This window comes from Anabrus simplex, chromosome 1 (assembly GCF_040414725.1).
Source record: "Anabrus simplex isolate iqAnaSimp1 chromosome 1, ASM4041472v1, whole genome shotgun sequence".
Taxonomy (NCBI): Eukaryota; Metazoa; Arthropoda; class Insecta; order Orthoptera; family Tettigoniidae; genus Anabrus; species Anabrus simplex.
In genome coordinates, this window is record NC_090265.1 from 1,745,947,852 (window position 1) to 1,745,971,224 (window position 23,373).

The following is a 23,373-nucleotide window of genomic DNA, read 5'->3' on the forward strand; positions in this document are numbered from 1 at the left end:
TTAGAATGTTAAATTAATAGTATTACTTATAATATTTCCTTTCCATGGAATTGCTTGTACTCTTATTGTTGTGGGGTAATTATGCTAACTTTACATATGATGCGAATAGAGTAGGAATTATTTCCTTCGTTACCAAAATCTTGGTAAATACGAGCAGCGGTCATAATGATATTGAATGTGGAGTCTGATAACGATGTACACCTACCTGTCGAAAGAATTGGAGCAAACTCAAGCATTTTAGATTACACATTCCACTCATGCGTAATGGTGGTTGCAATTGCAGCAGGGCGCATCTTGCCTCGTCTCGAGATCGAATAATGCAAGCCTCTAGTATCCAGGTAGGTGTACCTACAGTAGCCGTCAGTTTCAGTACTTAGCCTATTCATTCGTGTACTTACCACTCCATACAATGCCAGAATGCGTATCCTTTATATTATGTTACACCGCGTCAAAATAGACCTCGCTAGAAATGAGAGAAATTAATGCCCTAGTTGCTTGTTGACAGGAACGGAGAAGGTGCGTAATTTGCTATTGGCATACTCGGCGAAAACAACACTTTCGAGATCTCTCAAAATTTCTCGCGAGAAATAGTGTCTGCGCTAGTCTCGGGAAATCTCGAGACCTCGTCTCAGACTGCCCATTACTAGTCGATAGGGTAGCTTCTTGTGATGCAGACCGGGCCGGAGGTGTTCTGTGTCGATTTCTCTTCATTTATATTATGCGTTTGTAAGTGCCGGATCATCCCAGAAGTATTTCTGCCGACGTATTTTTCTTCTTTTGAATAAGCAACTCAGCGGGCTGTGCTTTGTGACATCTCTTCGAAATAAGACATCCATGACTTACGTTGCGTTTCGGACATCGTCTTCAAGTTGTCGCGTACAACTGTACAATTTCACATTGCACCGTCATATATAGAAGTACATAATTATGACGGGAATACTCTATAACATTGTAAGGAATTATTTCTTTCGTCACCAAAATATCGGTATACACAAGCAGTGGTCATATGTTATTGAATGTGGGGTCTGATAACGATGTACACCTATCTGTCGAAAGAATTGGAGCAAACTGAAGCATTTTAGATTACTCGTTCCACTCATCAGTAGTGGTGGTTGCATATCCAGCAAGGCGCATCTTGCCTCGTCTCGAGTTCGAATAATGATTCGCATACTCGGCACAAAGAACATTCAGCTCCGACTACCTGTAGTGCACACTAGTGATGGGCAACGCTCTCGCTCGAGACTGACGTCGCAGATCTCGAGACTCTCGCGAAAATCCCGAGATCGATCCTCCTGTAGCGCAAGCTGTGCGACGTACCAGTAACTACGACTGTAAAATTGATAGTATATCATTGGCAGTTATTGCGTGAAATAACGTTCTCTTATAAAAACGTGTGAGCCAATACAGTTTGTCAAAAGCCTGGAAAAGTACTGCGTGTTCAACTATGAACCCCTTAATACCATTAACGAAAGTTAAAACAGAATGTCAGTATCATAAACTGTTCACGACTTATTTTGGGTGGACATCTTAGGTGAATAACAATGCATAATTTGTGAATAACTGTAGATAGGATATACACCTACTAGGATACCAGAGGCGTGCATTATTCGAACCTGAACCTGAGATACGCAACCCCCATTACACATGAGTGGAACGTGTAACAGGGGTGATGGGCAACGCTCTCGAGACCGATTCTCGAGTGCTGCGAGCTGTGAGACGTCGCAGTAACTATTAATGTAAGCTTGATAGTTATCCTCAGCAGTTCTCACATAGAAACGTGTGAGACGATAAATTTGATCAAAATCCTATGAAATCACTGCATGTTGAACTATGAGCTCCTTACCATTAACGAAAGTGAATACAGAATGCCAGTATCTTAAACTGTTCACGAGTTATGTCAGGTGGACTTCTTAGCTGAATAACCCGTATAATTTGTTAATAATTATTATTAGGATGTAATCCTACCTTTATCCTCAGCAGTTCTCACATGGAAACGTGTGAGACGATAAATTTGATCAAAATCCTATGAAAGCACTGCATGTTGAACTATGAGCTCCTTACCATTAACGAAAGTGAATACAGAATGCCAGTATCTTAAACTGTTCACGAGTTATGTCAGGTGGACTTCTTAGCTGAATAACCCGTATAATTTGTTAATAATTATTATTAGGATGTAATCCTACCTGGATGCCTCACAATCGTTGTCGGCAGGGTAGTTTCTTGTGGTTCAGACCGGGCCGTTTTGTGTTTTGTGACGATTCCTCTTCATTTATATTATGCGTTTGTAAGTGCCGGATCATCTCAGAAATATTTCTGCCGATGTATTTTACTTCTTTTGAATAAGCAACACAGTGGGCTGATCTATGTGACATCTCTTAAAAATGACCGACATCCACGACTTACGTTGCGTTTCGGACATCGTCTTCAAGTTGTCGCGTACAATTCGACACAGTTCACTTTGCACTGTCATATATGAAGTACGGTACCTACCTGATTATGACGCGAATACTCTATAGCAAATTATATTCCACATTCCACTCATGCGTAATGGTGGTTGCATATGCAGCAAGGCGCATCTTGCCTCGTCGCGAGTTCGAATAATGCATGCCTCTAGTATCCAGGTACGTGTACCTGCAGTAGCCGTCAGGTTCTGTACTTAAACCACTCATTCGTGTACCTACCAGTGCATACAATGCCCGAATGCGCATCTTTTATAATTATGTTATACTACGTCAAAATAGACCTCGGTTTTAATGAACGCCCTAGTCGCTTGTTGACACGTATTTACGAAAATGAGAAGGCCCGTGGTTGGCTATTCGCATATTCGGAACAAACAATATTCAGCTCCGACTACCTGCAGGCCTACGAAACGCTGCTCGCCGCACATTGTGGGGAGAACGCTCTCGAGATTTCTCGAAATTTCTTGCGAGAAATAATGCCTGCGCTAGTCTCGAGAAATCCCGAGAAATTTCGAGACCTCGTCTCAGACTGCCCATCACTACCCTGAAGATTGGAAATGTGCACTAATCCATCCACTACACACGAAAGGGGTAAAAACCAACATCAATAATAATAGAGGAATTAGCTTGATATCAGTTGCTTACAACTCTTTTTCCAAGGCCCTGCTCACTAGACTTGAGAAACAGACCATCTAATTGGTGAATACCAGGCAGGTTTCTGAAAAGGATGATCTTGTACAGAACAAATCATTAATCTTAAAACTATCCTACAAATAAGCGAAACCAGACAAACTGTCATTGCTCTTGTAGATTTCAAAAAAAGCACATGACTCTATAGACTGTCAAACACTTTTCAATACTCTAGAAGAATTTCAAGTGGATAAAAAAACAAGGGCATTAATCAGACAAGCATTAACTGGCACTACTTCCAAAGTTAAATTCCAACGCAAAATATCCGAGCCTTTTACTATTAACACTGGGATCCATCGAGGAGAGGGATTACCTCCGTTACTGTTCAATCTCGTACTTGAGAAAATTATCAGGACCTGGGAAAGGGAAATTAAAGGAATAACCCTTGGCAGACTACTTAAAGATAGAATTCAATTGGACTATCTGGCCTTTGCAGATGACATAGCAATCCTTTCCAATAACAGGCAAAAAGCAATTCATTCCATTGAAAATTTACCATAAATTGCCATCAAAATAGCAATCCTTTCTAATAACAGGCAAAAAGCAATTCATTCCATTGAAAATTTACATTAAATTGCCATCAAAATGGGACTTCAAATCTCGTATGAGAAAACTCAGTACATGGAAGGAGCTTCAGCATATTTAGGTTGGACAACCTATGATAACTAAATTCGCCAAAATCCCTCAGGTGAACCAATTCAGATATTTGGGAGAAATTATTCAGCCCTCTGATTTAAACCGCGAAGCAAATAAAGAAAGACTTTCGAAGTTACAGAAAGCTTACAGGATCACTTGGAACAGGTACAATAAAAAAATCAATATCTCGGAAAGCAAAACTTAGACACTGTAACACAGTAATCAAACCCAAAGCGTTATATGCTTCAGAAACCTTAACCATTGTTGGCGGGTCTCTAACCAATGAAACAGGAAAGGAAAATTTTAAGAAAAATTTTTGTCCCAGTTTGTATAGAGGGAATATGAAGGAAAAAATCATCCCAGGAAATATATTGTCATTCTGAAAAAATATCTCACACTTTTTGGAAAAGGCGACTGAAATTTTATGGACACATTATGAGAGTGAACAGTAACAGACTAACTAAAATAATTCTCAACCTGGTCCATTCATCTGAAACCAAGAACAGCTGGCTGTGTGAAATTGAAACAGACCTCCAGGAAATCAACATCTCAGAAGACATTATACAGGACAGATGTAAATTCAGAACCAAAATCGACAATCACCAGTTTTAAGACAAACCCAACACCAGAGCCACTGTTACTTAGACACTAGCGAGAGGATGAAGGGATTTTGGAAGGAGAAGAAGGCCAACACATCACCTAAGCTGGTTCAGTCCAGCTCCTAAGTAGGGCATAACGATGTTAAAATGATGATAATAATAATAATAATAATAATAATAATAATAATAATAATTATATATATATATATATATATATATATATATAATTCACTGGGGCCATCAAGGACCACGTTAAGTCTTGGTGCATTTGACACTGAACTTGGCTTTCTTTAGAGCCCAAATTTCCCTCATTCTTTGTAAGTGGGCCTGCTTACGCTCCTCTGTCCAAGGGGCACCGTGTCTTCTCTTCGGTTGCTCATCTCGGTTTAGCCCGTTCTTCAATATTTTCTTGCGGAAGAGATCTCTGTTAAAGGCATCTTCAGCTGAGATATGTAGCATTTGCAGGTCTTCTTTGGTATTTCTAAACCAGGGAATTGTGGTTTTGGGGTTTGAATTAAAAAAGTGAAAGATTTCTTTAGTTAACTTTCTTCTGTCTAATCTTTTCAGATGACCGTAAAATCATGCCCGTCTTTTTCTGATTGTGTCAGTAATTTTCTCTATTTTGCTGTAGACTTCCTTGTTGGATCTCTTTTGATGGATTCCATTTCTGTACTTTGATCCCAAGATTCCTCTCACAATTTTGCGTTCTCTTTTCTCCAGTTCTTCAAGGAGTCCTTTGTTGGCATTTAGAGACAGGGTTTCGGCTGCATATAGAACTACTGGCTTCAGAACTGTTTCATAGTGACGTATCTTGGTGTTTTGGGAAAGGCATTTTTTGTTGTAGATTGTGCGGGATGTTTGGTAGGCTATTTCCAGTTTGCGTACTCGCTCCTGAAGTGCTTCTTTGTCCAGTCCAATTTTCATGATGATCTCACCCAGGTATTTGAATTTGTCTACTCGGGTGATGTCCCCGTATTTTGTATGGAGTTTTGTGTGGAGCCTTTTTGATGTTAGTCATTACTTCTGTTTTCTCAAACGATATCTGCAAACCAGTTTGTTCGGCAATTTCCTTTAAAATTTCAACTTGAGCTCTAGCGGTTTCTATGTCGTTTGAGAGAACAGCAATATCATTGGCAAATGCTAAGCAGTCTGTTGCGATCCCCTTGGATTTGGTTCCTATTCTCAATGGACTGTAGTTGGTTTCCTGTAATCTCACCCGCCAGGTTCTGATGATCTTTTCAAGAACACAGTTGAAGAGTATCAGGGATAGCCCATCACCTTGTCGGACTCCTGGTTTGATGTCAAAGGAATGCGAGAGACATCCGTGGAACTTCACCTTGGATTTTGTATCGGTCATGGTGGCTCTAATTAATGCCAGCAGTTTCAAATCAACTCCAAATTCATTTAAGATGTTTAGCAAGACTTCCCGGTCAGTGGAGTCGTATGCTTTCTTAAAGTCCACAAAGACAGACACATACTGCTTGGACCTTAGTGTACAATATCTGATGATCGTTTTGAGATTTTGAATCTGTTCAGCTGTTGAGCGACCTTTTCTGAACCCTCCTTGGTATTCACCTATTTGATGTTCGACTTGTGCTTCCAAACGCTCCGGGATGGCAAGTGATAGAATTTTGTAAGTCACGGGTAGCAAAGATATTCCGCTGTAGTTGTTGATGTGTGTAATGGATGGATCAAAGCTATTTTCCAATCTCCGGGTAGGGTCTCCTTGTTCCAAATTTCTTCTATTTGCTTTTGCAAGATATCAAGTGATTCTTCTGGGGCATATTTCCATAGTTCTGCTACTACTGAGTCTTTCCCCCGGCGCTTTGTTATTTTTGAGACGGGCAATGTGGCGCTTGATTTCATCTCTGTTGGGTGGTCTGGAATCTGGGTACCTGAGTAAGGGTTCCTTGGTCTCAATGGCGCTTTGCGGTTTAGAGCAATTAAGTAAATTCTTGAAGTAATCTGCCAGGATGCTGCAATTTTCTTCATTTGATGTCGCCAGTGTGCTGTCCGTTCGCTCAAAGCATAGAGATGGTGGTTTATAGCCAGTGAGTTTGCGTTTGAAGGCTCTGTAATACTCTCTGCTTTCATTCTTCCTAAAGTTTTGTTCTATCTTTTCAATGAGAGATTTTTCGTATTTACATTTCTCTGAACACCCTAGCTGCTTGGGCACGTTGGGTTTTGTAGGTTTCCCAATCATTTTCTGATTTCGTAGAGTTGTACTGTTTCCACGCATTGAGTCTTTCTTGGAGGACTGATTCGCAGGTACTATTCCACCAGGCATGCTTTTTGCTTCTCTTGATTTCTGCAACGTCTTTGGCGGCCTCAACAAGGAGACTTTTGGCGTTGTTAAAGTCACACTCATTTGGTCTAGCCTTCTCCTGGAACTCCTCGACCCTTTGCCGAAGTTTATCATTGTCGAAGCATGTGATCTGTTTGGTTGTCTTCCTTGTGTTTGCGGGAATTGGTTTGAATTTGATAAGAGACATATAATGATCTGAGGCCACATTGATGCCTTTCTTTACCTTGACATTCATAGTCTCAGGGCTGTTTCTCCTGGAGATCGCAACATGATCAATTTGGAACTCTCCGAGAGCTTGGACGGGAGAACGCCAAGTCATTTGCTTTCTGGGTAGATGGCGAAAGTGGGTCGACATGGCCTGCAGGTTGTGATTTTCGCAAATGGTCACCAGTCTTTTGCCATTGGGATTGGTTCTTTTGTGAGCAGGGTAATTTCCTATAATTTTCTTGTACTTCTGCTCACGACCTAGTTGGGCATTGAAGTCACACAAAAGAAGCTTGACATGGTGTTTGGGGATTTTGTTCAATTTTTCATCCAGTAGGTCCCAGAAATTATCAACTTCGTCTGGATCAGACTTGTTCTTATCGTTTGTAGGAGCATGTGCGTTAACTAGGGCGTAGGTTTTGTTCGCGCATTTAATTGTGAGTATAGACAATCTGTCATTCACAGGTTCGAAATTTGCAACCGATTTAAGGATCTTGGTTCTAACAGCAAACGCGGTTCCAAGCATCACAGCTCCATTGAGGATTCCTCTTTGCGCTTTGCTCTTGAAAAATCGGTAGCCTTCAGACTCAAAAATCTCTTCATCTGGGTACCTTGTTTCCTGTAGGGCCACTATGGATATCTGATTTTCGTGAAGAGCTTTGGTGAGGGTTTTCAGCTTGCCAGTTTGTGTAAGTGAATTTATGTTGAAAGTTGCTAGAAAGGTTTTAGATTTTGGCCTGAGTTTTTGACTCTTCGGGGTACACCGAGACGCTCCGACTCGTCTCTTGCATGATGTCGAGTCTCCCCCAGAATCCGAACGAGACTCGTGCGCCGTGGCGTTCACGACGAGGGATTTATCCGAAGATTTACCCCCTGGGGTATGTTTCTTGAAATGTTGTGCCATCATGCTTTTTGACTTGACTTTGCTTTGGACGGGTACCCATCCTTTTACAAGTAGGGTTGTTAGCCCTAGAGGTTGCCTCAAGATGTTTTCTGGCTTCTGGTCATTTACAAGTCTTCGCCGTAACCCTGGCAAGGGACCAGTTTTTTTTTCACGGTGGTATTTTATTTCCCTACTACCCTCTGACTCTGCTGACGGCAGAGCCAGCGAGCTTCCCCAATTCCAATGGGACGCGCCCGATGGAGGTAACCGGCACGGGAATTTATTATTATTATAATAATTTATTATTATTATATTATTGGCCACTATCGACAACTTGAGTCATTCCATGTTCACTTTCTCTTTGAAGTACTTTGTCATTCGTTCTGATCATAATTTTCTCACTTCGTCTAAAATTGCTATAGCCCTATTATATGTCATTTCTGCTAAAATTTTGTGAGTGTTAAAAAGGGTGTTAATTTTAATTTTGTTCTCTGTATCTGTTACCTTGAGTCCAACTGCTTTGAGATTTTGCTGAATTTCATGGATCCATTGTCCTCCTGTCTTGCTTCCAAGATTTTTCATCACTAATTGTCATAAATAGCAGGCCCCGTGGTGTAGGGTTAGTGTGCCTGGCTCTCGCCCGGAGGCCCCAGGTCAGGGATTTTTGTCTCAACCTGAGGGCTGGTTCAAGGTCCACTCAGCCTACGTGATTAGAATTGAAGAGCTATCTGACAGTGAGATGGCGGCCCTGATCTCGAAAAGCCCAGAATGACGGTCGAGAGGATGCGTTGTGCTGACCACACGGCCCCTCATAATCTGCAGGCCTTCGGCTGAGCAGTGGTCGCTGGGCAGGCCAAAGCCCTTTCAGGGGCGTTAAGTGCCGTGGGGTTTGGTTTGGTAGTTGTCATAAAATTTGGTTTTCTGGCAGTCGCAAGATATGAAAGAAACAAGATTCTTTTCTTCTCCATAGTGCTGGTGATTGTGTCAATATTTCAATAGACAGTTTCATTAAGGATTCTCCAGACTACTTTGACCTGGTATTTTTTATTTATAATAAGAATAGTAATAATAATAATAAAATAAAGAAATGACTATTCCTGTATAGTTTTTTCTTTCATTTTTAACCTTTTAAAGTGAGACTATCTACTTCTGATTTTCAAAGACTTAATATAATACTTTTTGTGATACATTCTCAGTTCCTCTGAATTTCTGCCAAGTCATTTTAGTTAGCTCTTTTGAATTTATATACATACATACATACATTATTATTATTATTATTATAGACTGTTATGCCTTTCAGCGTTCAGTCTGCAAGCCTCTGAGAATTTACTAAACGTCACCACAATCCTCGATTTGCAACTAGTGTTGTGGCCTCATTTAGTTCTATACCTCTTATCTTTAAATCGTTAGAAACCGAGTCTAACCATCGTCGTCTTGGTCTCCCTCTACTTCTCTTACCCTCCATAACAGAGTCCATTATTCTCTTAGGTAACCTATCCTCCTCCATTCGCCTCACATGACCCCACCACCGAAGCCGGTTTATGCGTACAGCTTCATCCATCGAGTTCATTCCTAAATTAGCCTTCTTCTCCAAATTTTTTACAATTAAAAAAATCAGTTTGATTGTTTCACTGGACAAATTAGATTAATTTAATCTATCAGGCTTGTTTCTTTTAGCTCTTTAGACATTTATTAAAATATCAGGAACTTACTTTCTACCCTTGGATAACAAGCCCAGAGCTGTGGTGAAAGGAAGTATACAGAATGTTCAAAAGGTTGCATACAAAATAAAGTGGTCCATTGAGTGATCGAAATGCAACGACTTTCAAATACAAACATACAGTTTAGGATGAAACCCTGCATCAAGGCATGCCTGGGAATGTCTGGAATAACATGATGGACATATGTTTGAACAGCTTTTGTAAATAAAGTTCAGTGACCAACTTCACTGTTCACAAACAATTATAATTTTATTGTTTAGAAATGTAGAGCATTATGGAAATGTTAATATTTAAATTGTGCAGTAAGTAATTCCTTTCATTCGCAGGCTTGCCCTAACACAGAGTTTTCTCCTATACTGTATGTAGAGTTTTCTCCTACACTGTATGTTCCTGTATGAAAGTAGCAGTTATAATGAGCAAATAGCACATCTCTGCTGCAACAATAAATATTTGAAAGTAGTTGTACTTCAACCCTTCTATGGCTATTTCAGTTTCTGCATAACCTTTTAAATCGCCCTATGTGTTAAACTTATTGAGGCTTATTTTGTTATTACACACTTCATTTCCAGCCCTTTGCACTTCCCTACTTGAATATAGAAATTAATATATTCAGATAATGAAGGCTATCAGAATTCAGAATTCAAACTTCGTTGAATTGGCCTTGTGTCCTGTTGATGGTCGGCTCTGCCGCTAGGATAACTGCTAATATTGCTCAGGGTACACCCATTTGTTGTAGGTATATATTGCCCATCAAAGTGTACAGACATTCATGATTATTCTTTTAATTGTGTTCAGTGTATGTACATTACAGTAATATCATGTCTTGGACATGTAAAATAAATACAGTATTACATCTTTGATACTGGCGTGACTTATGTTGAAGTGCCAAATTTCATATAATTCAATTTTTCCTGGATGTTGTGAAACTTCATAGTATTTGATTTTTTTAAAAATACAGTTTTGGTGCATCACTTTTGTTTTAATAACACTCTTTAACAACTCTCTTTCAATTCTCAGAAAGTTGAGCCCTGGAAGCTTTACCTCATGGTGACAGGCTTTCTCTTGGTAGACTTGGTGTTGTTATTGACTTGGCAACTGACAGATCCTCTGCAGAGGCGTATTGAAGTGTTTCCTCTGGAAGATCCAGTGTCAAGTGAAGATGACGTCAAAATAAGACCTGAATTGGAGCACTGTGAAAGTGAAAGTAACAACATATGGCTTGGTGAGTAGACTCCATATTTATTTGTCTAAAACTTTATTTTGGTAATTCATACATTTATTAATTTTTAAAATAAAAACAAAATAAGTCCTAATAAGCAAACGTTTTTATTTCAAATTAGTTGCCCGACATAATTGCATAGAAATGTGCTTCGTTTTAAATGCCCAACAAATCGATATCAAATTACTTGTTAAGAAGGAAGCCATTCCTTTTCAGTGTTGACTTAGTTAATATAACTTTTAAGATTTTCCAAAGGATCGAAACACAAAAATCCTCCTCCTTTCACTTTTATGACTGCGTAGCATCACTTTAGTCAGCCCACTATCAAGTCTTTTTGAAGGGACTGTTCAGGTCTTATGGTGTCTTATGGTCCTCCCAGTTTTTCTTCATTCCAATCTTCGTACCCTTTGTGGTGTTGAAAATATTCATGTTGTGAGTTTCTTTTTTTGTGGTTGTGAAGCAGATGTTTTTTGTTTAATTTTATCTTATCTGTGGTGTCTTCTGGTGTAAGGCCAATTTCCTTCAGCTCCTCTCTTATTTCTCTGATCCATCTGCAGCCTGTTTATTTTTTGAGTCGTTGCCACACATTAATTTCTTCCCAAAATCATTATCGTGCATTAATTTTCTAATACACATTAAGATAAATAGACTGTAGCCATACAGCACTTCTCTCTCTCTCTCTCTCTCTCTCTCTCTCTCTCTCTCTCTCTCTCTCTCTCTTCTCTCTCGAACAGAGTTGTTCCCATTTCTCCCCCCTACAGACATGTTTGCGTTAGCAACACACAATCGAGGCCTGTGACCTGAAATCACTTCAAGTGCTGGAGATAACGGACATGAAACTAGAGCAGGTTTTAAGTTAAGTACTGAAAACTTTTTCAAATTCTACTAAATTGTCATCAACGGACTTCATTATGCATATAATTTGTCACACTTGTTTGTAATGTCACCCATTCACGATCACTGACAAGTTTACGGAACGTAAACAGTATAGCAATTGAGGCCTTCCAGGCTTGTAGGCTGTGGTCCAGGAGCATGTGATAGTCCCAACGTTTTACAGAAGTCTGCATTCGGCATTGTCAAGGGTTCTGACTGACTTAGATAGCAGCAAAGCTCTCATTGGAATGAAGTGGCATTGTAATTCCACCTCATTATATAGTACACGCTATGGTACGCTGCTCGCCTATTGGTGTGCCATGCTGGGGGGGGGGTCACTGATTTTTTATTCTTTGGCCAAAGGTTAGAGCATTAAGGAGCCCTATGTACATCGACCTGCCTTGGCAGAGACAGGCAGCTGATCACCCGTTGCTTTTTAATGCTTCAACCGTTGGCTGAAGGACAGCCAATCAGCAACCCTCCTACCCAGCATGGCAGACCAGTAGGCGAGCAGTGTACCATAGCCTGCATTATATATTGAGATGAAATTACAACACCACATCATTCCACTGAGAGCTTCACTGCTATCAAAGTTAGTCAGAACCCTTGACAATACCGAATGCCGTCTTCAGTGAAATGTCGGGACTATCACATGCTTCTGGACCATGGCCTACAAGCCCAGAAAACGCTGATATGAATGTAGACAGTGTTGTCACATGCATATTTAAAAGGCATTTAATAGAAAATGAGGTTCTTGTAGAGCGAGACATGCCATTCTGTCACTAATACGTTGTGTATATTTGCTTTACTGGTATGTTATAGTGGTCTAAGTGTTATATTTTGTGTTTCGACAGACTGGAAAATCTTAAAAGTTGCAATATCAAAAGTCACGTGAATCTGCAAGTTAGTGTGCTTTTCAGTGGGGGTTCAGCTGAAATGTTGTGTTGTCCTAGCTGTCTGCACACAGGAAGGGATGTAACTCAGATTTTGGGGATGGTTGCCTAGTTGCACTTACCCTTAAAACAATAATCTCCACCATCCATTATGACTTGTATTACATCCATGATGTACAGTCATATTTCTTAACAACTCTTCTTATCTGTTAAGGCCAATTACTTGTCCATATACGACATTTTTTAAAGTTATTACCTTCATTTCAAATGTATTAAAGTGAAACAGAATTACAGTGACAGCTAAGGAAATCTGTTACCATTGACTTGCGTATGAACTATCATTATTACGACTCAGAAGTCTGTGAAAATATGCATACGGTACACTAATGCTCTAAATTACCGAAAATAAGACATAAAAACTTGGAAATATTGATGCATGTTGGCCGGAAAAATAAATGAGTACAGAACCTGGTAGCGTCCTATTTCTAAGGTTTATTAACTAAGCACTAAACTACACAGGACTACACATAACTTTCGCTCATAACCTCCCCCCCCCCACACACACACACACACACACAGAGTTTGCACGCGTGCACTCTCTCTCTCTCTCTCTCTCTTTATTTCTCACTTGTTCTCACACTACACAGTTTTACATTCACACACAAGGTCCCATGTCGCGCGGTTACACGTTCTTGCACTGTAGCATGCTAGTCCGACAATCACGGCAGTTCGCGTGCTTCACAGCACTGGCAGTCGCTCACGACTGAACCACACCAACTGCAACCCAGGCAAATCACTCCTCCCTTATACACTATGTGATTAAAAGTATCCGGACACCTGGCTGAACATGACGTACAAGTTCGTGGCGCCCTCCATCGGTAATGCTGGAATTCAGTATGGTGTTGGCCCACCCTTAGCCTTGATGACAGCTTCCACTCTCGCAAGCATACATTCAGTCAGTTGCTGGAAGGTTGCTTGGGGAATGGCAGCCCATTCTTCACGGAGTGCTGCACTGAGGAGAGGTAACAACGAAGATGGTTGGTGAGGCCAGGCACGAAGTCGGCGTTCCAAAACATCCCAAAGGTGTTCTATAGGATTCAGATCGGGACTCTGTGCAGGCCAGTCCATGACGGATGTTATTGTCGTGTAACCACTCCGCCACAGGCCGTGCATTATGAACAGGTGCTCGATCATGTTGAAAGATGCAATCACCATCCCCGAAGTGCTCTTCAACAGTGGGAAGCAAGAAGGTGCTTAAAACATCAATGTAGGCCCGTGCTGTGATAGTGCCACGCAAAACAGCAAGGGGTGCAAGCTGCCTCCATGAAAAGCACGACCACACCATAACACCACCGCCTCCGAATTTTACTGTTGGCACTACACACGCTGGCAGATGACGTTCACCGGGCATTCGCGATGCCCACACCCTGCCATCGGATCGCCACATTGTGTACCGTGATTCGTCACTCCACACAACGTTTTTCCACTGTTTAATTGTACAATGTTTATGCTCCTTACACCAAGCGAGGTGTCGTTTGGCATTGACCTGCATGATGTGCGGCTTATGGCCAGCCGCTCGACCATGAAATCCAAGTTTTCTCACCTCCCGCCGAACTGTCATAGTACTTGGAGTGGATCCTGATGCAGTTTGGAATTCCTGTGTGATGGTCTGGATAGATGCCTGCCTATTACACATAATGACCCTCTTCAAATGTCGGTGGTCTCTGTCGGTCAACAGACGAGATCGGCCTGTACGCTTTCATGCTGTATGTGTCCCTTCACGTTTCCACTTCACTATCACATCAAAAACAGTGGACCTAGGGATGTTTAGGAGTGTGGAAATCTCGTGTACAGACTTCTGACACAAGTGACACCCAATTACCCGACCAAGTTTGAAGTCCGTGAGTTCCACGGAGTGCCCCATTCTGTTCTCTCACGATGTCTAATGACTACTGAGGTCGCTGATATGAGGTACCTGGCAGTAGGTGGCAGCACAATGCACCTAAAATGAAAAATGTATGTTTTAGGGGGTATCTGGATACTTTTGATCACATAGTGTATATCTGTGCCAGTCCTTCCAGAACAGTCCAGATGCTGGATGTGTCCAGGAACTCCGCGAGATGGAAGACTCCAGATTAATCGTCTGCTAATTTCCATAGTCCTCTGCCGCGCTACCACGGACGGTCTAGCATTTAAGTCTTGCTCGTGATTGGGGCAGTCGAAGCGTAAGCTGGTAGGCCGATACGGTGACGTCCCCACCCATAGCAAGTTGACATGCTGGACGGTATAACCATTACATTGCCCCCTCCTTAAAGCTGCTTGTCCCGAGCTGCTCCACGATACGGTGCCAGACGGTTTGTTCCGTTGGCCACCACCTTCCCATGGGGGATCCGCTGGGTCCAGTTGACGGTATCCACGTTAATTCAGCAGTGATACAAAAGTTTATTGAGATCCACCTATTCAATACACATTTGGTTCTTAAAAATTAAGATTTACATGTTGTCATACTAATTTAACAGGACATGCGCCAATCACGAGCAAGACTTAAGTGCTAGACCGTCCGTGGTAGTGCGGCAGAATACTATGGAAATTAACAGAAGATTAATCTGGAGTTGAGGGATGGTTTCAGCCGTAATCTCATGCCTAAAAGATAAAGATCAGGATGCTGATTACTTTAGTCAAAGTGTTACATACAGAAACATATGTGTTATAAAAATGAGGAAACTTGTTGTGAGTTCCTAAATAACAATTAACACAATTAAAACATGTTCAAAAATATGTACAAGAAAAATGATTAATTTTGGTGCAATCTTACATTGAAGTCCTTAAAACATTTTAAAATAACCAAACTGTCCTTATTTACATGAATGATAAGAAAGTCCATGGCTAAAATTATGGCCTTGAGTTACAAGATCAAAATATGAATGGAATCTGGTTAAAGGCACCCCAATTTGAAGTCGTAGAATGGTTACAATGAACCTTAAGTGGCTTAATCATTTAAAGATGGCATTGATTATTTTTATAGGAAGCTTGTAGTATTATCATAGAATATACAGCTATGTGACTGATGGAGTTGTTGTTGTTGTTGTTGTTGTTCTTATTGTTGTTGAAAAAGTGCTTAAAGGTTCATGGTTGAGTGTTGCCGTGTGTGTCTTTACTAGCGGATGCGATTGTTTCCTCTTGTACTAATAGTCAAATGGGAATGCTCATGCTTGATATTGGCTATAGCTTGAATGTTGAGAACGACTTTTGAGGGATGTGTGGTGAAGAATCTGTAATGAGAGGAGGGTAGAAAGACTTTAAGTTTAAGGTAAAGGCGGCTATGTTTGGCAAGAAACGCTGTGTATACATTTACTTACCCTCTTGATTTTTGTGGTGTGAACTAGTTGCCTTTGCAGCGTCAGAACAAGTGACACTTGCATTTCTTGTGTTGTATCTGTGTGGAATTGAGGGACGGGGGTGTGGTGGAGGAGAGGAGATGGGCGGAGCGTTAAGCTTACGCGCTGTTGGCTGTGGGAGGTTGGTAAGGGCAGACATGGAGGGAGTTGCCTTTAATGGAATGGTGGAAGGTTTTGTGGGTGTTTTTTTTTTTTTTTTTTTTAAGATTTTTACTTTTATTTAAATTTAGTGATTGTAACAAGTTGGGTAAAATCTCGTGTAAGGGAATTTTTACTTCAATTAAGTTGTTGAGATTTAGGTTTTTATTATAGTATTGACCTAAATAAATATAAATGCTTTCTAATTCATTCATTCATTTTCCTTTGCCCACTCTTTTGATAATTGTAAAGTCCTGTTCGATAGTTGTAAAATGATGCCCTGTATCTTTCATGTGGTAACTCATGGCTGAGAACTTGTTGTGTTTATTGGCATTATAGTGCTCTTGATATCTTGTAAAGAAACTCCGGCCTGTTTGATTGTACTGTTTGAGTTGATTGTGTTGTGATTGAGAAACAGGTTGTGGTTAGTGTTTGTTGTCCTAAAGGCAATGTTGATATTTTCCTTTTTTAAGGGATTTGTTACCTGGTAAATACCTGGATTATTGTAGGTGAAAGTGGTAACTTAGATTTTTTAGGTTTATCTGGGACGAGGTTTGTTGCTAACTTAAGTTTAATCTCGTTGATTATTCGGTTAACTACTTCTGTTTTAAAACTGTTAAATTTCACCAAATTCTTTACATAATCGATTTCTGTTTTTAGGTTCTTAGGTGTTAAAGGGATTTTTAAGGCTTTGTAAATTAAACTGTTTGTGGGAGTCAGGGTGTACTGATGAATTTTTAATTTTTAGTGGGGTACGAGTAGGTTTTCTAAAAATTTGGAAATCAAATGTATTCTTATCGTGTGTTACTGTGATGTCTAAAAAGTTGATGGATCTGTTGACCTCTTCCGCCTTGGTGAACTTGATTTTTTAATCGAGGGTGTTTAAAAAATCTAAAATTTTGATACTATTGTTAAGATTATTATTGATTATTGCAAAAGAATCATCTACGTACCTAAGCGACAGGCTGAGTCCTTTAATTTTTGACGTTATTTTGTGGTGTTCTACTGAATCGATGTATATGTCGGTCAAGATGCCTGACAATGACAAAATATCAACACTGCCTTTAGGACAACAAACACTAACCACAACCTGTTTCTCAATCATAACACTCTCAATTCAAACAGTAGCATCTATTCAAGTTGAGGCATATACAGACTCAAATGCACGCAATATGATGATTTGTATATTGGGCAAACAGGCCGGGGGGCTGATGACCTTAGATGTTAGGTCCTTTTAAACAACAAGCATCATCATCATCATCATCATCATCAAACAGGCCGGAGTTTCTTTACAAGATATCAAGAGCACTACAATGCCAATAAACACAACAAGTTCTCAGCCATGAGTTCCCACATGAAAGATACAGGGCATCATTTTACAACTGTTGAACAGGATCTTACAATTATCAAAAGAGTGCGCAAAGGAAAATGAATGAATGAATTAGAAAGCATTTATATTTATTTAGATCAATACTATAACAGAAACCTAAATCTCAACGACTTAATCGAAGTAAAAATTCCCTTATACGAGATTACAATCACTAAATTTAAATCAAAATAAAATTCTTAAAATAACATCCGCAAAAGCTCCTACCATTCCATTAAAGGTAACTCCCTCCGTGCCCGCCCCTACTAACCTCCCGCAGCCAACAGCGCGTAAGCTTAACGCTCCGCCCATCTCCTCTCCTCCAACCCCCCTCCCTTAATTCCACACAGATACAACACAAGAAATGCAAGTGTCACTTGTTCTGACACGTCAAAGGCAACTAGTTCACACCACAAAAATCGAGAGGGTAAGTAAATGTATACACAGCGTTTCTTGCCAAACATAGCCGTCTTTTCTTTAAACTTAAAGTCTTTCTACCCTCCTCACATTACAGATTCTTCACCACACATCCCTCAATAGTCGTTCTCAACATTCAAGCTATAGCCAATATCAAGCATGAGCATTCCCATTTGACTATTAGTACAAGAGGAAACAATCGCATCAGCTAGTAAAGACACACATGGCAACACTCAGCCGTGAACCTTCAAGCACTTCTTCAACAAAAATAAGAACATGGGTTTAATAACAACAATAACAACAACAACTCCATCAGTCACATAGCTGTATACTCTATGATAATACTACAAGCTCTCTACAAGAATATTCAGTGTCATCTTTAAATGATTAAGCCACATAAGGTTCATTTTAACCATTCTATGACTTCAAATTGGGTTGCCTTTAAACCAGATTCCATTCATATTTTGATCTTGTAACTCAAGGCCCTAATTTCAGCCATAGACTGTCTTATCATTCATGTAAATAAGGACAGTTTGGCTATTTTAAAAATGTTTTAAAGACTTCAGTGTAAGATTGCACCTAAATTAATCATTTTTCTCGTACATATTTTTAAACATGTTTAAATTGTGTAATTGTTATTTAGAAATTCACAAGTTTCCTTATTTTTATAACACATATGTTTCTGTATGTAACACTTTGACTAGAGTAATCAGGATGCTGATCTTTATCTTTTAGGCATGAGATTACGGCTGATGAAGCCCATACAATGGGCAAAACATGTCCTGTTAAATTAGTATGACAAGATGTAAATCTTAATTTTTAAGAACCCAATGTGTATTGAATAGGTGCATCTCAATAAACTTTTGTGTCATTATTAAATTAATGTACATTTCAATACAGACCAGTCATGAGATTTGTAACATGTGATGTCCTCGTTCCCGGTGATGACGATTTGCAAGTCCTTGCGTGGCAGCCGGAACTTGGGTGGTTTTCCTTTCGTCCACACCCATGTCTACTTTCAGGGCTTGAGCGCTTTCATAGTCCTCCGGTGTGATGCACGGCACTGGTCTGCTCATCCCAGATTTAGCCCTGCTGAATTTCCTTTTCTTACGGGGTGTGGAATTCGCACAAGTATCCTGATCAGGTGGCATCCTCGTTCGTTGGTCATCGGTTCGTTTTCCATTGGTGCTCTGTCTCCTAGCAGGGGTCCATCCAGCCGTATTGTTGCCATCACTGCCTTCATCTCCTGGGACATCGTCAGAGCCTCCTTGTAGTTCCGCTTCCCGTTGCAAGTGATAAATATCATTATGGATCCGTATTGAAGATACTATACTGTAGGATGCTAATTAGTTTATTAATAATATCACCTATTCAATACATTAATGACATTAATGTTCATTAATGTATTGAATAGGTAACATTAATGTATTGAATGGGTGATATTATTAATAAAACTAATTAGCATCCTACAGTTCCGCTTCCCGCCGATCATCCTCCCTGGACGGATCTCAGCGCCGTGCAGCTTATCACAGGTATTGGCCGCTTCGAGCTTGGTGTCACTTCGGGGTAACTTACCCACAATCACGTCTCCTGTTCGCTCTATCTCGGCGTTGAATACCCACGGCGCTCTAGCGGCGCGCTTAGTTTTCCCCTGCAGCTGGACTCAGTGGGCGGCTCTCGTTGGTGGACACCGCAGCACCCGTCGAACACTCCCACAACCTCCTCGTAGGTCGAACATGGCTGGGGGCTGCATCGTACTGTCATCTTCTGTACGCGTAGTCCGGCGATCGGATATTCGGCTCTCTTCTTGGACCAATATAAATGGTCCGTTATTGGACATTATAAATTTTCCAGCTAGCTCATTCACGGTTGCCAGCGTTTCGCCCTCGTGTGCTAGGGTGGGCTCATCAGTTGGTACCTAGCACACCTACCAATACGCTTGCTAGTGCATACCGTGGAGGCCATTGCGTAGGCTAACTGGAGCCACCGGCAGTGCCAATGCACTAAGAGACTTTGTCTCATCACTAAAAATTGATGCCTGCTTGGCCATCAGATGATATAGATGTTGATTCCCATAGGGAATGAGCTAGCTGGAAAATTTATAATGTCCAATAACAGACCATTTATATTGGTATTATAAATTTGCTCATTCAGGACAAATATTTCAGATTCCCTATGGGAATCAACATCTATATCATCTGATGGCCAAGCAGGCATCAATTTTTAGTGATGAGACAAAGTCTCTTAGTGCATTGGCACTGCCGGTGGCTCCAGTTAGCCTACGCAGTGGCCTCCACGGTATGCACTAGCCAGCGTATTGGTAGGTGTGCTAGGTACCAACTGATGAGCCCACCCTAGCACACGAGGGCGAAACGCTGGCAACCGTGAATGAGCTAGCTGGAAAATTTATAATGTCCAATAACGGACCATTTATATTGGTATTATAAATTTGCTCATTCAGGACAAATATTTCAGATTCCCTATGGGAATCAACATCTATATCATCTCTTCTTGGACATCGATCCGATCTCGAACTGGGTCCGGCATGTTCTCTTGGAAGTAATCCCATCGTCCCATGGGGTTTCCATCTTCATGATGGTGGAGCCGTCATCGCTGCTAGCAGAATTCATTTGTGTCACCACAGCCATCGTGTTCGCACACAAGGCACTCACTTCCACCGCTGAGCCTCGAACTCCAGACTCCACAACCGCGAGCATCTCTTCGGAGCGCTTCTTGTCCAGTTCGCACTAAACTACACAGGACTACACATAACTTTCGCTCATAACATACACCACAGTTTGCGATCTCTCTCTCTCTCTTTCTTTCTCAGTTTCTCACTTGTTCTCACACTGCAGAGTTTTACATTCACACACAAGGTTCCAGATCGCATGGCTACACGTTCTCTCCTTCACCGTCAGTCTGCACTGTAGCATGCTAGTCTGACAATCACGGCAGTTCACACACTTCACAGCACTGGCAGTCGCTCACGACTGAACCACACCAACTGCAACCCAGGCAAGTCACTCCTCCCTTATATATCTGTGCCGGTCCTTCCAGAACAGTCCGAATGCTGGATGTGTCCAGGAACCTCACGAGATGGAAGATTCCAGATTAATCGTCTGGTAATTTCCATAGTCCTCTGCCGCGCTACCACGGACAGAAGCGAGAGGGGGCCAGTCTAGCACTTACGTCTTGCACGTGATTGGCGCGGTTGAAGCGTAAGTGGGTGGGCCAGTATGGTGACATCCCCACCTATAGCAAGTTGGCATGGCAGACGCTATGACCATTACTATATGATGCAAAAGAATTTAAATATTGTCTCATAATTTATTCTAAATTTTGTGTGTGTGGATATTAACTGCTTGTTACTAACCACAGCAGGCAGTTCACCTCATACAAAATAGAATAGATTGGATTAATTATCCCTAGAAAACAAGAAAAAATGTATGTAATGGAATTCATACTTCACTGCAGAGAAGACAAAAGTATTCTGAGGAAAGAGAGAAAATACTGTCCACACCTGTCCTTTGTTCAACCAGTGTGTTAACAGTTATGTTAACATTGTCACTGACTGCTCAGAATTTCTACCTGGCAACCATGGGGTTGGGAACACTTAACAGGGAATGTTTGGAAGGGAAGCCTGACCAGCTGCAGAGTGGCCATATTCCTAACATTGTTTCGTTCTTTCTATTTTGACAACTTACTGCTCATGAAGCCTATTACCTTCAAACTTTGTTTAGCTACAATATATATGAATTATTTTCCCTAGAAAATAACCAAATACAAACAAAATCACTTGACATTATCAGCATAGAACATATGAATAATACTTGGAGGATGGCTAAAACAATAACATTATTGTATTGTAATATGACCAAAAATATGCTTATATACCAAATGTTACTTATTGATACTTCTTGATACTTAGTTATTACTTAATGATAAAATATAGTAAAATATGCATTTATACGACCAATAAAAATCATGCCATCATATTCATGAAATTTATCTTAAATTTGTAAAAAGAGACCAGGATAAAAATATTACATGTCATAGAAATCTCGTTATCAGTCTTTCAAGTCTGTCCTTTCTCCTTGAATTTCTGTTACTTTACTACTATTCTGAGATATGAAGGTCAGACAAAAACATGTTTTGTGGAAACAAATTAAAAGGTAAATGAGAATAGAGGGCATAACTATAAAATTAATTATCCAGTTGCTTCCCTATAGTGTGTTTAGTGAGAAGAGTCTCTTTCCGCTCTTCTTTTCAAATGTTTTTCATGGCAGGTGTAAGGAAGGGGAAAAGGTCTGTAGTTTCAAAATATGGTAAATTTTAACTCATTTTGAATGCTGGTAGGTTGCATGATCAGCCTAGTTTTACAAGAAAGGATTAGAAAAGCCCAGGACTCAAGGCAGGTAGAGCAGACATTTGTTAGACATCCTATAGCTTCAACAGTGCCCTGAAGGTCATTGATTCTCAACCCCCTACCCCTAAACTGTCTTAAACTTTAGGCAAGAGTCTTTCTACCACCACAGTATAGAAGACTGAATGATGATGATAATTTTTTCGTTTGTTCTTTCTTTCTTTCTTTCTTTCTTTCTTTCTTTCTTTCTTTCTTTCTTTCTTTCTTTCTTTCGTTCTTTCTTTCTTTTATCTTTTTTCTGTTCTTGTTTTTTAACTTGTTCTTTCAGTTATATTTTGTTTTATTTAATTTCGTTTTCAGTTTCACTTTCTTTGCTTCCTGGAGCATGCAGCAGTGTTATACCATGGTGTTACAGGCGTTATGTACGGCTATAAGGGACTGGTTCTACTGTTTGGACTGTTCCTGGCTTATGAAACAAGGAGTATCAAAGTGAAGCAGATCAACGACTCCCGCTATGTTGGCATGTCGATCTACAACGTGGTTGTCTTGTGTATGATCACTGCCCCTGTTACTATGGTGATAGCTTCACAACAGGATGCTAGCTTTGCCTTTGTGGCACTTGCCATTATATTTTGCTGTTTCCTCAGTATGGCTCTGATCTTCGTCCCCAAGGTAAGAATAAGCTTAGGATTATTGTAACATTACTTCCAGAATCTAAAAATTGTGCTCCAAGAGGGATATTGGCCGAAAGCTGAACTGTATTAGCATCTTGTAGCGATCAAAATCTCAAACAGAACATATTATGCTTAACATCCAGTATAACTACCTCATATATCAACTTACACTTTGGAATGCATATAATCATAAATATTAAATATTCTCTCAAAAAATGTCATCATCATCATCATAATCTATGGATCTTTCCAGCAGGCCAGGGGGGATTTTTGTGAATTACATGCCTCCATCTTTTTCAGTCTTTGTAAACTACCTCTCTCAATAAATCTTTCTATATCTCTTCCCATTTTGTTAGATCTTTACCTGATCCAACCATGTCATTCCAGATGTCTGACTAGTCTTTCTCCAGCACCATCCCCTCTAAGTACTGCCTGGGAATCCACATCTCGTGCAGTAGCTTTATATGACCAAACCATTTCAACCATGCAGTTCTCTATCCTTCCTTCATTTTAGAGTTCACCTGCATGTCTCTTC

The 23,373-nt window shown here is 40.4% G+C and overlaps 1 protein-coding gene across 1 annotated transcript in view; it reads left to right on the forward strand.

The window, feature by feature from the left end:
* Positions 1-23,373, forward strand: part of GABA-B-R1 (gamma-aminobutyric acid type B receptor subunit 1) — a 297,561-nt gene that overhangs the window by 216,233 nt on the left and 57,955 nt on the right. The window contains exons 13-14 of the mRNA XM_068225678.1: positions 10,515-10,719; positions 22,580-22,836. Of these exons, the coding sequence (XP_068081779.1) occupies positions 10,515-10,719; positions 22,580-22,836 (462 nt within the window). The remainder of the gene's footprint in view (positions 1-10,514; positions 10,720-22,579; positions 22,837-23,373) is intronic.